Below are 13,595 nucleotides of genomic sequence, written 5' to 3' on the forward strand. Positions count from 1 at the left end.
ATTCAGCACACCCTCTCGCACGGTGTAGTCCCACCTGGTTACTCTGCAAGATCCATGGAAGAAGCGCTCAGAAACAGAGCGAAGACACTCAACTGTCTACAGCTGCCCCACCCCTCAGATGCTGCTAGAAAGGCAGGGGTGGTCTCTGGTGTCAGCTGTGTCTACAGTGATTCAGCTTCCCTTGGATTTGGCACCCTCTGTCCCCAACTGCGGCAAGTGTAGCAAGTTTCTATTCTTCTTACTTGGAGTCTCTAGGTGTCGGGTGTTGGTCTGGATGGAAGGTAGCTACGATACCTCCCCAAGAGCGGCCCTGCTTACCCCCCCTCCCTGGGCTCCTAGCATCAAGGTTACCAGAGCCACAGTCTCAGCTTACCAGAGGGCAAGGCTGGCAGTCCCCATCTGGTTCATGACTGTGGCAGTGAAAGTGCTTTGTGTCCTTCACAGACAGAAGTGGGAGTCCTTGCTGTCTGGCTGGGACATTCTACATGTTGAGAAAAGATGAACCGGCCCCATTGCTGCATCTCCTTTTGCTGGATGTATTTTGCTGCTTCTGGAATCAGAGGTGAGAGCCTAGTGCAGTGCTTCACATAGGCTCCTCTGGAACCTTTTCTTTGCGGAGACAGGAGGACTGACCTGAGTAGGTGGGCATGCTCACACCTCTTTCTGACTCTCAATCATCAGGGTAGGTAAGACCAGCATTTTTTAAAAAAAAAAAAAAAAAAAGTCATCCACTCATTCCAAAGTTATCCCTAGCTGGTGTGGCGCCATCCCCCATTGTGACCCCAGAGATGGTCTTGTTTTGAAACGCTGATCTGGGTGCTTCTCTTTGAACAGCTGTAGAGGCGGCAAATGGAAAGTACGCCCAGAAATTGTTTAGTGATCTTTTTGAAGACTACTCCAATGCTCTGCGTCCAGTAGAAGACACAGATGCCGTTCTGAACGTCACGCTGCAGGTCACGCTCTCCCAGATAAAGGACATGGTGAGTGACATTTGATGGTGATGCTTCAGAGACAGGGTGACAGTGAAAACAGGCGTGTGCTTCGGAAGGGAATATCTCTACGAGTAGGACCTTAGAAAAGAGTGAAGCGGGCAGTCCTGGGTACCAGCTGGCTGAAACAGGGAGAGCTAGGGCAAGGAAGAATTCTATAGAACAAACCATGTCACCATCAAGTGCTCCTTACTGTCAATAATGTTACCTACAGCCTAGCCATAAACACTACCAGTCTAGAGTAATGGAAGGAAGACATTGTTGCATGTGGTATGATTCTATTCATTAAATGTCCAAAATAGGTCAGTTCATTCAGACAGAAAACAAAGCATTGGTTGCCAGGGGCCTGTGACTGCTTAGTGGCTATGGCCATTTCTTTTGAGTGTGACAGAAATGTCCTTGAGTTAGGTAATTGAGATGATTATGCAGTGTGGTAGGTGACTGGAAGCCACTGACAGTTATAATGTGGCTAAAATGGTGGGTTTTAATATTTTATTTTATTTTATTTTATTTTATTTTATTTTATTTTATATGTGTACATGTGTTTGAGCATGTTAGTGCAGTGACTGCAGAGGCCAGAAGAGGGCCTCTATAATACCCTGAGGTAAAATTATAGGCAGTGGAGAGCTGCCTGACATAGGTACTGGGAACTGATCTCAGATATTCTGAAAGAACAGTACACACTTTTAACTCTGGTCCCCTAAAATTGTACTTTGAGGTTATGTGGATTTAACCACAATTTCTAAAAAGGAAAGTGGTGTTTTAAGACAACACGGCTGATTCCCTCCATATACATATTTAACTACACAAGCTTTCAGATTTGAATGATGTTTTCTTTTGCACCTGGTAGATATTTCACGACTCCTGGCTCAAGTGTGTCATTAGTTGATCCACTTTCAGAGGAAACTTAGCAGTTGTCCCAAGGAAAAATAGACTTAAAACTGGCCTCCTTTACATTTTGTACACTACATGAAGAAAGCATTAAGTGTGGCCTCGATAATCAATCAAACAGATAGAATTTTAAAAGGTCTCCTTTGTGGGTTGAAAATAAGAAAGCCCTTTTGAGATTCCTGCTATCAAGAGCCGGTGCCCCAAAGCCAGAAGTGTATACTAGATAAAGCGACATCTGGATTAATTGCTTAGGACGAGAGAAATCAGATTCTGACAGCCTATCTGTGGATCCGACAAACCTGGCACGATGCGTACCTCACGTGGGATCGAGACCTGTATGACGGACTGGACTCCATCAGGATTCCCAGCGATCTGGTGTGGAGGCCGGACATTGTCCTGTACAACAAGTAAGAGGAGTCTCTGAAACGAACCTACTGATTTAGTAGAAACTTAAACATCATGTCATGGGGACATTTAAAACACATGTGGAGTGTGAACCTGTGTCCTTATTCAAATCTCAGATGATCAGAGCACCAGGTCCTAAAAGCTGGAACTTTACATTCCCCCGTTCAGGGGGCGAAATTAGAGGCAGTTTCCTAAGGGTTAAGCAATACTCAGAGACCGACTGACTTGAAGAGACGCTTGTCAGCTCACATTTTTGGAGGCTTAAAATGTAAATTTAAGTGTAAAACTTTGGAGAATTAAAGTGTGGATTTGTTTCCTCCTGTGCACCTTGAGCGAGCAGCGCACAGGAACCTGTTCTGTGCCCCTCCCCCATCTTCTATTGTTTGCAGTCCTCAGTGCCCCTTGAGTTGTAGAAGTATCATTTTGACCTTTGCCTTCATCTTCACACCTGGTTCTCTTTGGTGAGTCCTGTGCCAGAATCTCCGTGCCCAAATCCCCTCTTGTAAGTAGACTCCCGATACAGGCTAAGGTGGCCACCCTGTTCCAGCGTGAGCTACATCTTCATTTCCTGTATCTGTAATAACCTTTCTCCTCCTCCCTCTCTCCTTCTCCTCCTCTTCCTCTTGTGTGATTTTGTTTGTTGCTGTTGCTTTGTTTCAAGACAGGATCTTTCTGTTAAGCTCAGGTTCCCCTGGACCTGACAATCTTCCTGCCTCGGCCCCCCAAGATCTCCACTACACTACTATCTTAAGCTCTGTTCCTCAGTAAGCTGGAAGGCTAGCACTTCTATGTGAGAATTTCCTGGAGACACGATTTAATCTGCTCACGATCCAGAGTTTATGTAACAGTAATGCTGCCACGGCTCGATAGGATGGGCCACCTGGAATCTGTCCTGTGGGTTTCAGACTCTAGAGTGGAGGGGAGACGATATCTTGGGACTGTTTGGGTTCTTCTCAGAGCAAAGGGCCTTATACACATAGGATGGTTCATGTTTCTCAGACAGTAAAGTATGCATGAATCACCTAGAGATCTTGAAAAAAACCTCAGATTTGGATTCAGTAGCCATAGGGTGGGCCTGAAGTTCTGCATTCCCACAAGCTCCAGAGAGCAGTGGGCATCACCTGCCCACTGGCTATACTCCAGAAGGAGCCAGACCTCTGGGATATCTCAAGCTCAATATCTCCACCTCCTTCCCGTCGTTGTCTGGGAGTTCCTCTGTCTTTATTCTGGAACCTAAGCTCCTGTGGATTGAGATATCCTGTGGATTCTATTGTTCAGATAAAATGAGACCTACTGGAGAGGGGATCCGTGGGCAGAGCCTACTGGGGGTCATGAAGAGCCCTTGAAAAGGCAACAATGGTGGGTGGTAACCTTGGGTATACCATGCCTTACTCAGAGCCTACCCAAATGTCCTGACCTGCTCTCCTTTCCTCATTGTAAGTGAGCAGGAGAATGTTCCGTATGCCTTCCAAGCAAGCTAACATCTAAGAACTAGGCTTTATTATCTAACCTATCCTTCCTCCTCTTCCTCCTCCTTCTCTTCCTCCTCCTTCTCTTCCTCCTCCTTCTCTTCTTCCTCCTATTCTTCCTCCTCTTCCTCCTCTTCTCCTCTTTCTCCTCCTCCTCTTTTCCCCCTACTATTCTTTACTTTTCTCTCTCCCTCCCCTCTACACTTTAATTCTCCAACGTTTTACACATAGCCATAACCTATTGGTAGAAATCTTCATAATTGATACAAAGTTGAAGTTATAATCTCTTACATTGCTACAGAATTTATTTTGTACAAATTTAAAGTTTTCATTGGAATGAATTTCTTGTTGATATAAAATTGGGATTAATATTGTTACTCTCATATAGGCACTGTGCCTATATAACACCTTTAAGAATATAAGGCTTAGACCCAGTTTTTCCATGACTGCTATTATAAACTGGTTTTAGATGATTAAGCAATATGAGTTAAGGGCCAAATAGCAAATTCATGGCTCTGAGTTTATTGTTAGGGTGTTTTCTAGATTTAACTCAGAAATAGTTGAGAGTAATTAATGGGCAACAGTTCAGATTGCTTTACATAGATAGTTGGTTTTCAAAAATGTCAGAAGTCTACAGAATTGATGGTACAGACATTTCTTTAATAAAGATCAATTGATTAGAGACCTGTCTGCTCCTGACAGCTTCCCCTTCTTGGATTCTAAGAAGAAAATGAGCATCTTTGGAGTTACTCCAGTAGTGGTGAGATAGCCACTAGGCAGGAATTGCCTCATTTCATCTACAGACAATACTGTCCAGCAATAGGACACAATATGCAGAATAGTTGACTGATAATCTCTGCCGAGACAGGGAAATCAGTCCTTAGAAAGTCTGCACCACTAAGGTCTGTCAGATGATCCTGGGCCAGAAGGCTGAAGATCGGATGCTCCAACGTTTTGAAGGGACTGTCCAGGTGGTCAGTGGTCTCTATAAATTGGCTAAGTTTTAGAAGCCATGCTTTGTATCTCATATTTTCAGTTAACTCAGTCATTCTGGATTTCTGATGAGGTTGAAGACTTATAGTCTCATAGCCAACCCAGGCTATTTACTTTGAGAGAACGTTTTGTTTTTATTATTATTTTAACAAGAAGGGTGATATGTAGTGGTATATTTCCCTCTATATTAAACTCGGTATTTTGGGAGGAGCTAATGTGGGAGGAGTAAGGAGAAGGAGGAGGAAGAGCTAGGAAAAAGGAAGAGGAGAGAGAGGAGGAAATGGCGGTGGATGTACACGTGTCTCCAGCAGTCTAAGGTAGTAGTAATATTTAGGTTAGGTATCGGGTAATACCTCTAATTGTGTGGGCTTCTTGTTATTGAGCATTACCAAATATATAAAGCTATTGGATAATCTTTAAACATTAGAGTCTCATTTCTACTGGGTACTGAGTAGATGGCAGGATAGTCTGGGCTCAGCCCAGCCTTGTGGAGACAGCGTGGTAGATTGGCGGAGCCAATGGGTGGCAGGCTGGTGCTTCTGGTCTGCCTGAGCCGGAGGCCTAAGCCGAGCAACAGCCGCTCATGGTCTCAGGCCTTGCCGAGTCAGGAAGATGGTGGCCCCACACCACAAGACACATCAGGTGCTGCTGTTTTAAAATATTAACCGTAACAATGGGTCACAAGATCTACCACCACTCATCCACAGAGTGATAGACTGAGATCTGACATAGGGTTAAGGTTGGAGTTAGGGTTAGGGTTAGGATTAGAGTTAGGGCTGACATAGATTCTCCTGATGTGGATGATCTCTCAAAGTTTTGTACAGATTCCATCAATTCTCCCTGAAGAACAAACAGAACAAATGGAGCTCCTGCTTCCGTTAGGCACTGAAGTGACCAGCATTACCCAAGCATTTCTCTGCAAGTACACACAGCCACCAAGTTAAATCTGCTCCAGTGGCTGTGTGCTAGAGAAGCAGGTTATGTACGCATGAGTTCATGGCAACGTTGCCTCAGGGGGGAAGACGAATTCTCTAGAGGAAAGCGGAGCGCTCGTACTTAGAAAAGGCAGGGATAGATGCTGACAAAGAGAAGGTGTCCTGAGAAACAGTGAACATCTGTAAGATAATGGATGAATGACGTTTTCCTCTGTGTTTTTCAAATGAACATACACACACTTCTGATGACAACAGAATCAGAGAGGCGGATTTTAGCCTCGACAGGCCCCCCTCTTTTCTGATGTTCAGATCATTAGTAGCATTGAAATAGGTTGGAGGGAACACGGATCCGAGGTGCTTCGAGGATGACGCTAAGGGAAGCAGTCCAGACCAGTTGCAGGAGGTGGAGAAGGGTGCATTGGAAGTAATTTGAAACTCACAGAGAATGGAGACCCACTGCCAAAGATGCTGAAGTGACAGACACAGGGCAGCGAGTGGCACAGGGGTTAAGTCAGTAAGATTCCTCAGGAAGTGTCTGTCATTGTCCTCATTTGCTCTCCAGGGCCGACGATGAGTCTTCAGAGCCTGTGAACACCAATGTGGTCCTGCGGTATGATGGGCTCATCACCTGGGACTCGCCGGCCATCACCAAAAGCTCCTGTGTAGTGGATGTCACCTACTTCCCCTTCGACAGCCAGCAGTGCAACCTGACCTTTGGTTCCTGGACCTACAATGGGAACCAGGTAGACATCTTCAACGCCCTGGACAGTGGTGACCTCTCCGACTTCATTGAAGATGTGGAATGGGAGGTCCATGGCATGCCCGCTGTGAAGAACGTCATCTCCTATGGCTGCTGCTCGGAGCCTTACCCAGACATGACCTTCACTCTCCTCCTGAAGAGAAGGTCCTCCTTCTACATCGTCAACCTCCTCATCCCTTGCATCCTCATCTCGTTCCTCGCACCATTGAGCTTCTACCTCCCAGCAGCCTCTGGGGAGAAGGTCTCTCTGGGCGTCACCATACTGTTGGCCATGACTGTATTTCAGCTGATGGTGGCAGAGATCATGCCAGCCTCAGAAAACGTCCCTCTGATAGGTGAGTGTGCACTTGGAGCTTAGCTTTGTAGCAGTTGTGATGGCGTGTGTAATGCCCCAAGTGAGAGCAACTGAAGCCATTGGCCTCGTGTTTTCATGAACCCCATTCAGTGCCTGCAGATGGCCTCTTTGCTTATAGCAATTATATTTTTATTTATTGGAATTATTTATTTATTAGAATTATTCATTGGAATTAAATAATTCTTAGGACCTCCATGCTCACAAAAGAACACTTGTTTATTTTGTATTTATCTTTTTTTTTTTTTTTTTTTTTGATTTTTGAGACAGAGTTTTACAGTGTAGCCCAGGTTGGCCTCAAATTTGTAATTTAGCCAAGAAAAAAGTGGGTCTTCTGATCCTCCTTCCCTCCCCCCTCCCCGCTTAGTGCTGAGATTATAGATATGTTTCACCAAACCCAACTTCCCTGGTGCCAGGAGTCATACCCAGAGCTTCATTCAGGCTGGACAAACCTCTGCTCAGCAGTGACTTCTGTTACTGGTTCACAGTATTAGGTCTTTCTTCTCAGAAGGAAGCATAGCAACTGTGCCAGGTCTTGAGCTGCAGTCTCAAATCAGACCTCTACCATGGGTACCAGATGCAGCCTCACCCCACTTTTAAAACAGAGGTTCCTATGCCCAAAGGTCTGTTCCAAAATTAAGTGTTTTATTTCTTTAAAATAGTGTGTGTGTGTGTGTGTGTGTGTGTGTGTGTGTGTGAACATTGGCCAGGATCTGAGAATCTGGTCATTCTAAAGCAGAATGAATTTTCTCATATTTTGGTTGTGAACCTAGTCTCCTCTAAGAGCTGAGCCATCTCTCTCAAAAGTCTACAGTAATGTAACCTGCAGCCAAGGGTTGCAGTGAAGGCTGAGGCTGCCATGCCTGCTTGTCTACCTTTGTTCTGAGATCCCTCCCACACCTCTAACACCTCCCACTACTGCCACTGAGGAGACCCCTCTGATCCAACACCTTGACCTGCTGCTATAACAGATGCTTGCCAGTACCAAAAGTAAACCTTAGTTCTTTAAGATAAAACACAAAGCCGGCGGTGGTGGCGCACGCCTTTAATCCCAGCACTTGGGAGGCAGAGGCAGGCGGATTTCTGAGTTCGAGGCCAGCCTGGTGTACCGAGTGAGCTCCAGGACAGCCAAGGCTATACAGAGAAACCCTGTCTCGAAAAAAAAAAAAAACAAAAAAACAAAACAAAACAAAAAACCAACCCAAAACAAAAAAAAAAAAAACAAAACCAAAAAAAAAAGATAAAACACAAAGAGAAACTTCAGAACTCAGGGACATAGAGAACAGTAGTCACCACGCTGTTCGGCCATGCGTGCTCTATGGAATACAGTTAACCAGTATTCAGACATTGGTTTTTATGGAGACATTCTTTTTATTTTGTCTTGTTTTTGCTTTTTGAGGAGGTAGGGTCACATGTGACCCAAGCTAGCTTGTAATTGGTTCTATAACTGAGGCTGGCCTTGAACTTCTGATCCTTCTGTGTTTACTTCCCAAGTTCTGAGGATTTTCCCTTTTATGTCTCTTCAAGAAAACCACACACACACACACACACACACACACACACACACACACACACAGAGAGAGAGAGAGAGAGAGAGAGAAAGAGAGAGAGAGAGAGATACACACACATACACGCATGCACAGACAGACAGACAGACACACAGCAGACACACACACATTTCCCTCTAAAATAAACAGGTTTTCTTCTCTACTAATACAGAGAGGTATAGGAACCTTGGCACTTTTATCCTTTTATTACTTCTCTGGAGATAGACATGATTGACACTGGCCAGGCTTAGTGATATACCTCTGTCACCCCAGTACTTGAGGTAGAGGGAAGAAGATTAGGAGTTCAAGGCCTGCCTCAACTACCCGATATCCTGTCTCAAACAAAACCAGAAACAATAACTCTGAAGTGGGACCCATGGCAGGTCCCTCTTTCTTCCTCAGCAGTGACATGCAAGCACAAGTCAGCAAGTTTCTAAAGAGAGATGACTCACAAGAATTTGGGGAACATTAGTCGTTCCTTTTCCACAGTAATGCGCAGTTTGGTGTTTTTTTTTTTTTTTTTTTTTTTTATGTACATATAAAGATTTGGAGAACATTCATTTTTTTAAAAAAAATCACAGCATTTTTTTTATTTGTAGCACCTATGAAATGGGCTTCCTGACTTTGGTTGTCATTGTTATTAGGGACAGCATCTTAGTGCACAACCAGGCTGCCCTTGAACTTAGGCTTCTCTGTCTCCTGTCTCAGCTTCCCAAGTGTTAAAGGGCACAATGCTTAGTGTTCTGTCTGTCTCTCTGTGTGTGTGTCTCTCTCTCTCTCTCTCTCTCTCTTTCTCTCTCTCATAACCCTGTGAGTGGAGACTGTACTTGTACTCAGGACCTCATATGCATGTTAGGCAGGAACTAAAGCCTCTTTGCTCTTGAATTTACAGAACCATATTTACATTGTCTCTGTGACAAGTAGTGTTTCCTGAGTGTTTCTGGCTCACACTCCTTTTATGGTTAATCTAGACTTTTAAAATAAATACTAAGTGGATGTAAACAGCATTATGAATGCTGTTCTGGGATGGATAGCCGTGCTGAGCCATCCTAACCTTAGAACAGGACTGTGTTTGCTTCAGATCAGGCTGGACTGAGGGCTGGGCCCATGCTGTCTCCCAGCAGGGCTGTCAACTCATTGGGAGATTGGGAGGACTCAACCATAACAAGCCAGGGCTGCAAACTCTAGGCACTGGCTTGTAGTTTATGATGGGAGGTCACACTAAGCTATTTCTGACTCAGGACAAGAGAATTACCCCAAGTACCCCAAGGCCAGGCTGCTACTAACCACAATAGACCCAGGGACTCCATGACACTGAAGCACTGCCTGATTGTCCCCTCAACTCCCCTCCCTATAAAAGCCATCCCTCGCCTACTCCTGGGTTGCTTCTCTCTCTACCATCTGGCCACTGCAGCTGCACCACAGTAAAGCTAACACACTCTGTCTTCAATGAATTCATTTACAGCTCTTTTGCCACAGGCCTGTCAACGCTGTCCTGGACAAGGCAATTACCAAGTGTCTTGTCTCCATTTATAAGATAACCATAAACATTTTCTCTTTCACCCATTAATGCAGTGAATCACATTACTAGGCTTTCCTGTCTCAAATTTTGTATTCCTCAACCAAAGCCTACTTTTTCATCATCTATCAAGACACTCTGGGGAGCGGGGGGTATATGTCAATGGACGAGCACTTGCCTAATGAGTAGGAAGTCTTAAATTGTACTTATATTGATAAGTACTGAAATATAAATAGATAAAAAGTCACCATGAAGATAAGGATATAGCTCAGTTGGTAGGGCTCTTGCCTAACAAGAAAGAAGACCTGGGTTCGATCCCCACCACCGCATACAACCAAGCATGATAATACATGCCCATAATTAGAGGATTAGAGGTTCATGGTCAACTTTGGCTCAGTGACATGTTCAAGGTCAGCCTGAGCTAACTTGAAACTCTATCTGAAAAAATTATAAATAAAAAGATATTAAAGAATTCTATTACATAAAACTTTCCCAAATATGTCTGTAGGAGAAATGACTCATCATCTCTTTTCTTACCATTTTTTTAGGATTAAAGCTCCTGCTTTCCTGTCCTCTCCCCATGAGTGATCTTCATTTTGCTGGACATGGTGGTGCATATCTTTAATCCTAGAAATCAGGAGGCTGAGGCAGGCAGATATCTGAGTTCAAGACCACTCTGGTCTACAAAGTGAGTTCTAGGACAGCCAGGGTTACATAAAGAAAACTCTGTCTTAAAACAACAACAAGCCGGTGGTGGTGGCGCACACCTTTAATCCCAGCACTTGGGAGACAGAGGCAGGCGGATTTTTGAGTTTGAGGCCAGCCTGGGCTACAGAGTGAGTTCCAGGACAGCCAGGGCTACACAGAGAAACCCTTTCTTGAAAAAACAAAAAACAAAAACAAACAAACAAACAAAAAAAACAAAAAACAACAACAACAAAAAAAACCCCAACAACAACAAACCTAAAGAAATTTAAAAATTTTATTACTGTTTTTTTTTTTTTTTTTTTTTGAAGGTGGCTCTGGTTGCCTAGGCTATCCCTTACCTCTGGGGTACAAGCATCCTTTTGCTTCCACATCCTGAGAAACTGAGATTGCAGATGTAGATCTCTGGGCCCAGTCTTTCTCCTCTTTTCAGAAGCCTGTCCTTGGCTTTGTTTGTGGGGGATGAGGCTGGGGCTGGGGCTGGGTGCCTGTGGCCGTTCACTCACATCTGAGGTCATGCTTGAGATGAGGGCAGACCTCCCCTTTGCTCTCCGTGTTACTGCACCGAGGCATGAAGTTCTCCTTGAAATGAAGGTCTCCATTTCAGCTCGGCTGGCTGGGCTGTGAGCCTTGGGGAGAATAGGCATGAGGAGCCACGGGTGCTGTTTTACTTGGATGCTAGGGGCTCAAACTCAGGTCCCCATGCTTACAGGGCACGTGACCTCACCCGTGGAATCATCTCATCCTTCGGCTTTAACTGCGAGTTTGCTTTCCCTGTTGTTCAGTATTTATTTCATTTACTTGTACCTTTCCTCTGTCTTTCCTTCTTTTCTGCCTTTCATGAACACTTGTCTTATGTAATCAAATTACATTTAAAGACAGCGGCAGGCATGCTGTCTCCTTTCTCAGGCAACAGTGATTGTCTTCCATAACAATGAGGCCTGGAGGTATTCTAAGAAATCAAAGGCCATTCATTGTCTGTTCGATGAAATTCGACTGGTTTTTCACATGCTGGCAAACATTTGTGAACCGTTTAAGTTACAGTCCAGGGTGGTACCGAGAACTTTACGGTGTCATGTCTGCTATACCTAACAGAAGTACCTTTGTAAGCTGGACACTTACTACACTTGTTTTATAGAGCACAAAGTTCGACATGGTTTTATACTTTACTTTGCTTCTGAGTCTAGTGGGGGTAATGATGCTGGACTTCAAACTTAGTCAGGTTCAAAATTTTCTACTGGTAACCACCAGGGTAGACCAGTTGCTTCAGAACGGTATTTGATTCTTTTTCATCGAATATGAAGAGATTTAAAAATGAACTTAGCTGGTGCTCCTTTCATTCCAGGAAAATACTACATAGCTACCATGGCCCTGATCACCGCCTCCACAGCCCTTACCATCATGGTGATGAATATCCACTTCTGTGGGGCTGAGGCCCGACCAGTGCCACACTGGGCCAAGGTGGTCATCCTGAAATATATGTCCAGGATCTTGTTTGTCTACGATGTAGGTGAGAGCTGCCTCAGCCCCCGCCACAGCCAGGAGCCAGAACAAATCACGAAGGTTTATAGCAAACTCCCAGGGTCCAACCTGAAAACATCCAGAAACAAAGACCTTTCTAGAAAGAAGGAAATGAGCAAACTCTTAAAGAATGATCTGGGGTACCAGGGTGGGATCCCCCAGAATACTGACAGTTATTGTGCACGCTATGAAGCACTGACAAAAAATATTGAATACATTGCCAAGTGCCTCAAAGACCACAAGGCCACCAACTCCAAGGGCAGCGAGTGGAAGAAGGTCGCCAAAGTCATAGACCGTTTCTTCATGTGGGTTTTCTTTGCTATGGTGTTTGTCATGACCATTTTGATCATAGCGAGAGCCGATTAGGAGGAAAGAGGAGTGAGTTGGTAGACATTAGATATTTGGAGAAAAATCAATAAAATTCATCTGTAATCTGCCCCAATGTTTGAGTCCGATTGCTGTGCATGCATAATTTAGGGGATAGGTTGGGTATGCTTTTATTCTTAACTTCAATCAATATCATAGCTACATGTTACGTTAAACCATGCATTGAATGAAAACGTTCAAGGGTGAAGGGATGAAGAGAAAAAGTGAGAAAGGAGCCTTTTCACAGTCTCCCATGATGAGGAGAGGTGGCCCTCAGTTTATGCAATTCTTTATCTCTTTATTATTGCAGACAACAAAATATGGTATATTCCTGCTTAAGATTTAAAGCAAGAAAAGACAAAACAAATTTATTCTCTCTTAGTCCCTACTAAAACTTTTTTTTTTTAATAAAAGGAAATGAATCGTGTACACTCAGCATGATAGACACCTCAGGGGGGCCTTGTTCAGATGGGGTGCATTGTAACCCAAGTCAGGAGTGGCAAATTCAAGATCTTGTCCTGGCCAGTTTATGGTGATTACATCACACCTGTAATTTTAGCACTGGGGAGGCAGAGGCAGGAGGATGACCACAAATGCAAGGCTAGTCTGGTCTATATGAAGGCTATATAACAAAATCCTATCTCAAGAAAAATTAAATTAAATACAACAACACAAAGATTTGGTTGTAAAAAAAAAAAAAAAGATTTGGTTGTTGTTGTTTTGTCACACAGAAAGTCTAGTTATAGACATTAGAGGGAAAGAAGGTGGTTTTTTTTTTTCCCTCATATTGGTGACCCACCCTTGTTTACTACTTTGCACTCTAAGGATGAGGTCACTGCCATATTAATCCTTTAATTAAACTAAGATAGCCGGGGTTGCATTTGCATCAGCAAGCTACACTCACTGACCCATCTCCTCTAACCGTGGGGGTCACGGTGAAGTTGTGCACAGGCCTGGCCAGCTCTGACCCTGACGGTGCTGTGAACTAGGCGGGCGGCTGTCACTCTTTCTTCTTAGAGGAAGAAACTGGGGTCTTTCAGGGGAACGTGGGTGTTAGTGACCTGCCTCTTCAGTACTCAGCTACATGATTCGTGGGCTGGTGTTTCGCTATCAGTACTTTGGTCCAAGAAGAACCAGGCCTGC

At 44.3% G+C, this 13,595-nt stretch overlaps 1 protein-coding gene across 1 annotated transcript; it reads left to right on the top strand.

The window, feature by feature from the left end:
- The first annotated feature begins 421 nt into the window (after positions 1-421).
- Positions 422-12,522, top strand: Chrna9 (cholinergic receptor nicotinic alpha 9 subunit). Its single transcript, XM_034509298.2, has 5 exons — positions 422-562; positions 835-980; positions 2,133-2,287; positions 6,245-6,777; positions 11,911-12,522. Exons 1-5 carry the CDS (start codon positions 499-501, stop codon positions 12,450-12,452), a joined length of 1,440 nt encoding a protein of 479 aa, XP_034365189.1. The 5' UTR covers positions 422-498; the 3' UTR covers positions 12,453-12,522.
- Positions 12,523-13,595: the final 1,073 nt, after the last annotated feature.

Source organism: Arvicanthis niloticus, chromosome 7, assembly GCF_011762505.2.
Source record: "Arvicanthis niloticus isolate mArvNil1 chromosome 7, mArvNil1.pat.X, whole genome shotgun sequence".
Taxonomy (NCBI): domain Eukaryota; kingdom Metazoa; phylum Chordata; class Mammalia; order Rodentia; family Muridae; genus Arvicanthis; species Arvicanthis niloticus.

Excerpts from the sequence above, each read along its gene's own strand:
- Chrna9 (XM_034509298.2), top strand. The coding sequence starts at position 499 with ATGAACCGGCCCCATTGCTGCATCTCCTTTTGCTGGATGTATTTTGCT. Across the intron at positions 563-834 it reads TGCTGCTTCTGGAATCAGAG|CTGTAGAGGCGGCAAATGGA; the intron begins GTGAGAGCCTAG and ends CTCTTTGAACAG. Across the intron at positions 981-2,132 it reads TCTCCCAGATAAAGGACATG|GACGAGAGAAATCAGATTCT; the intron begins GTGAGTGACATT and ends TTAATTGCTTAG.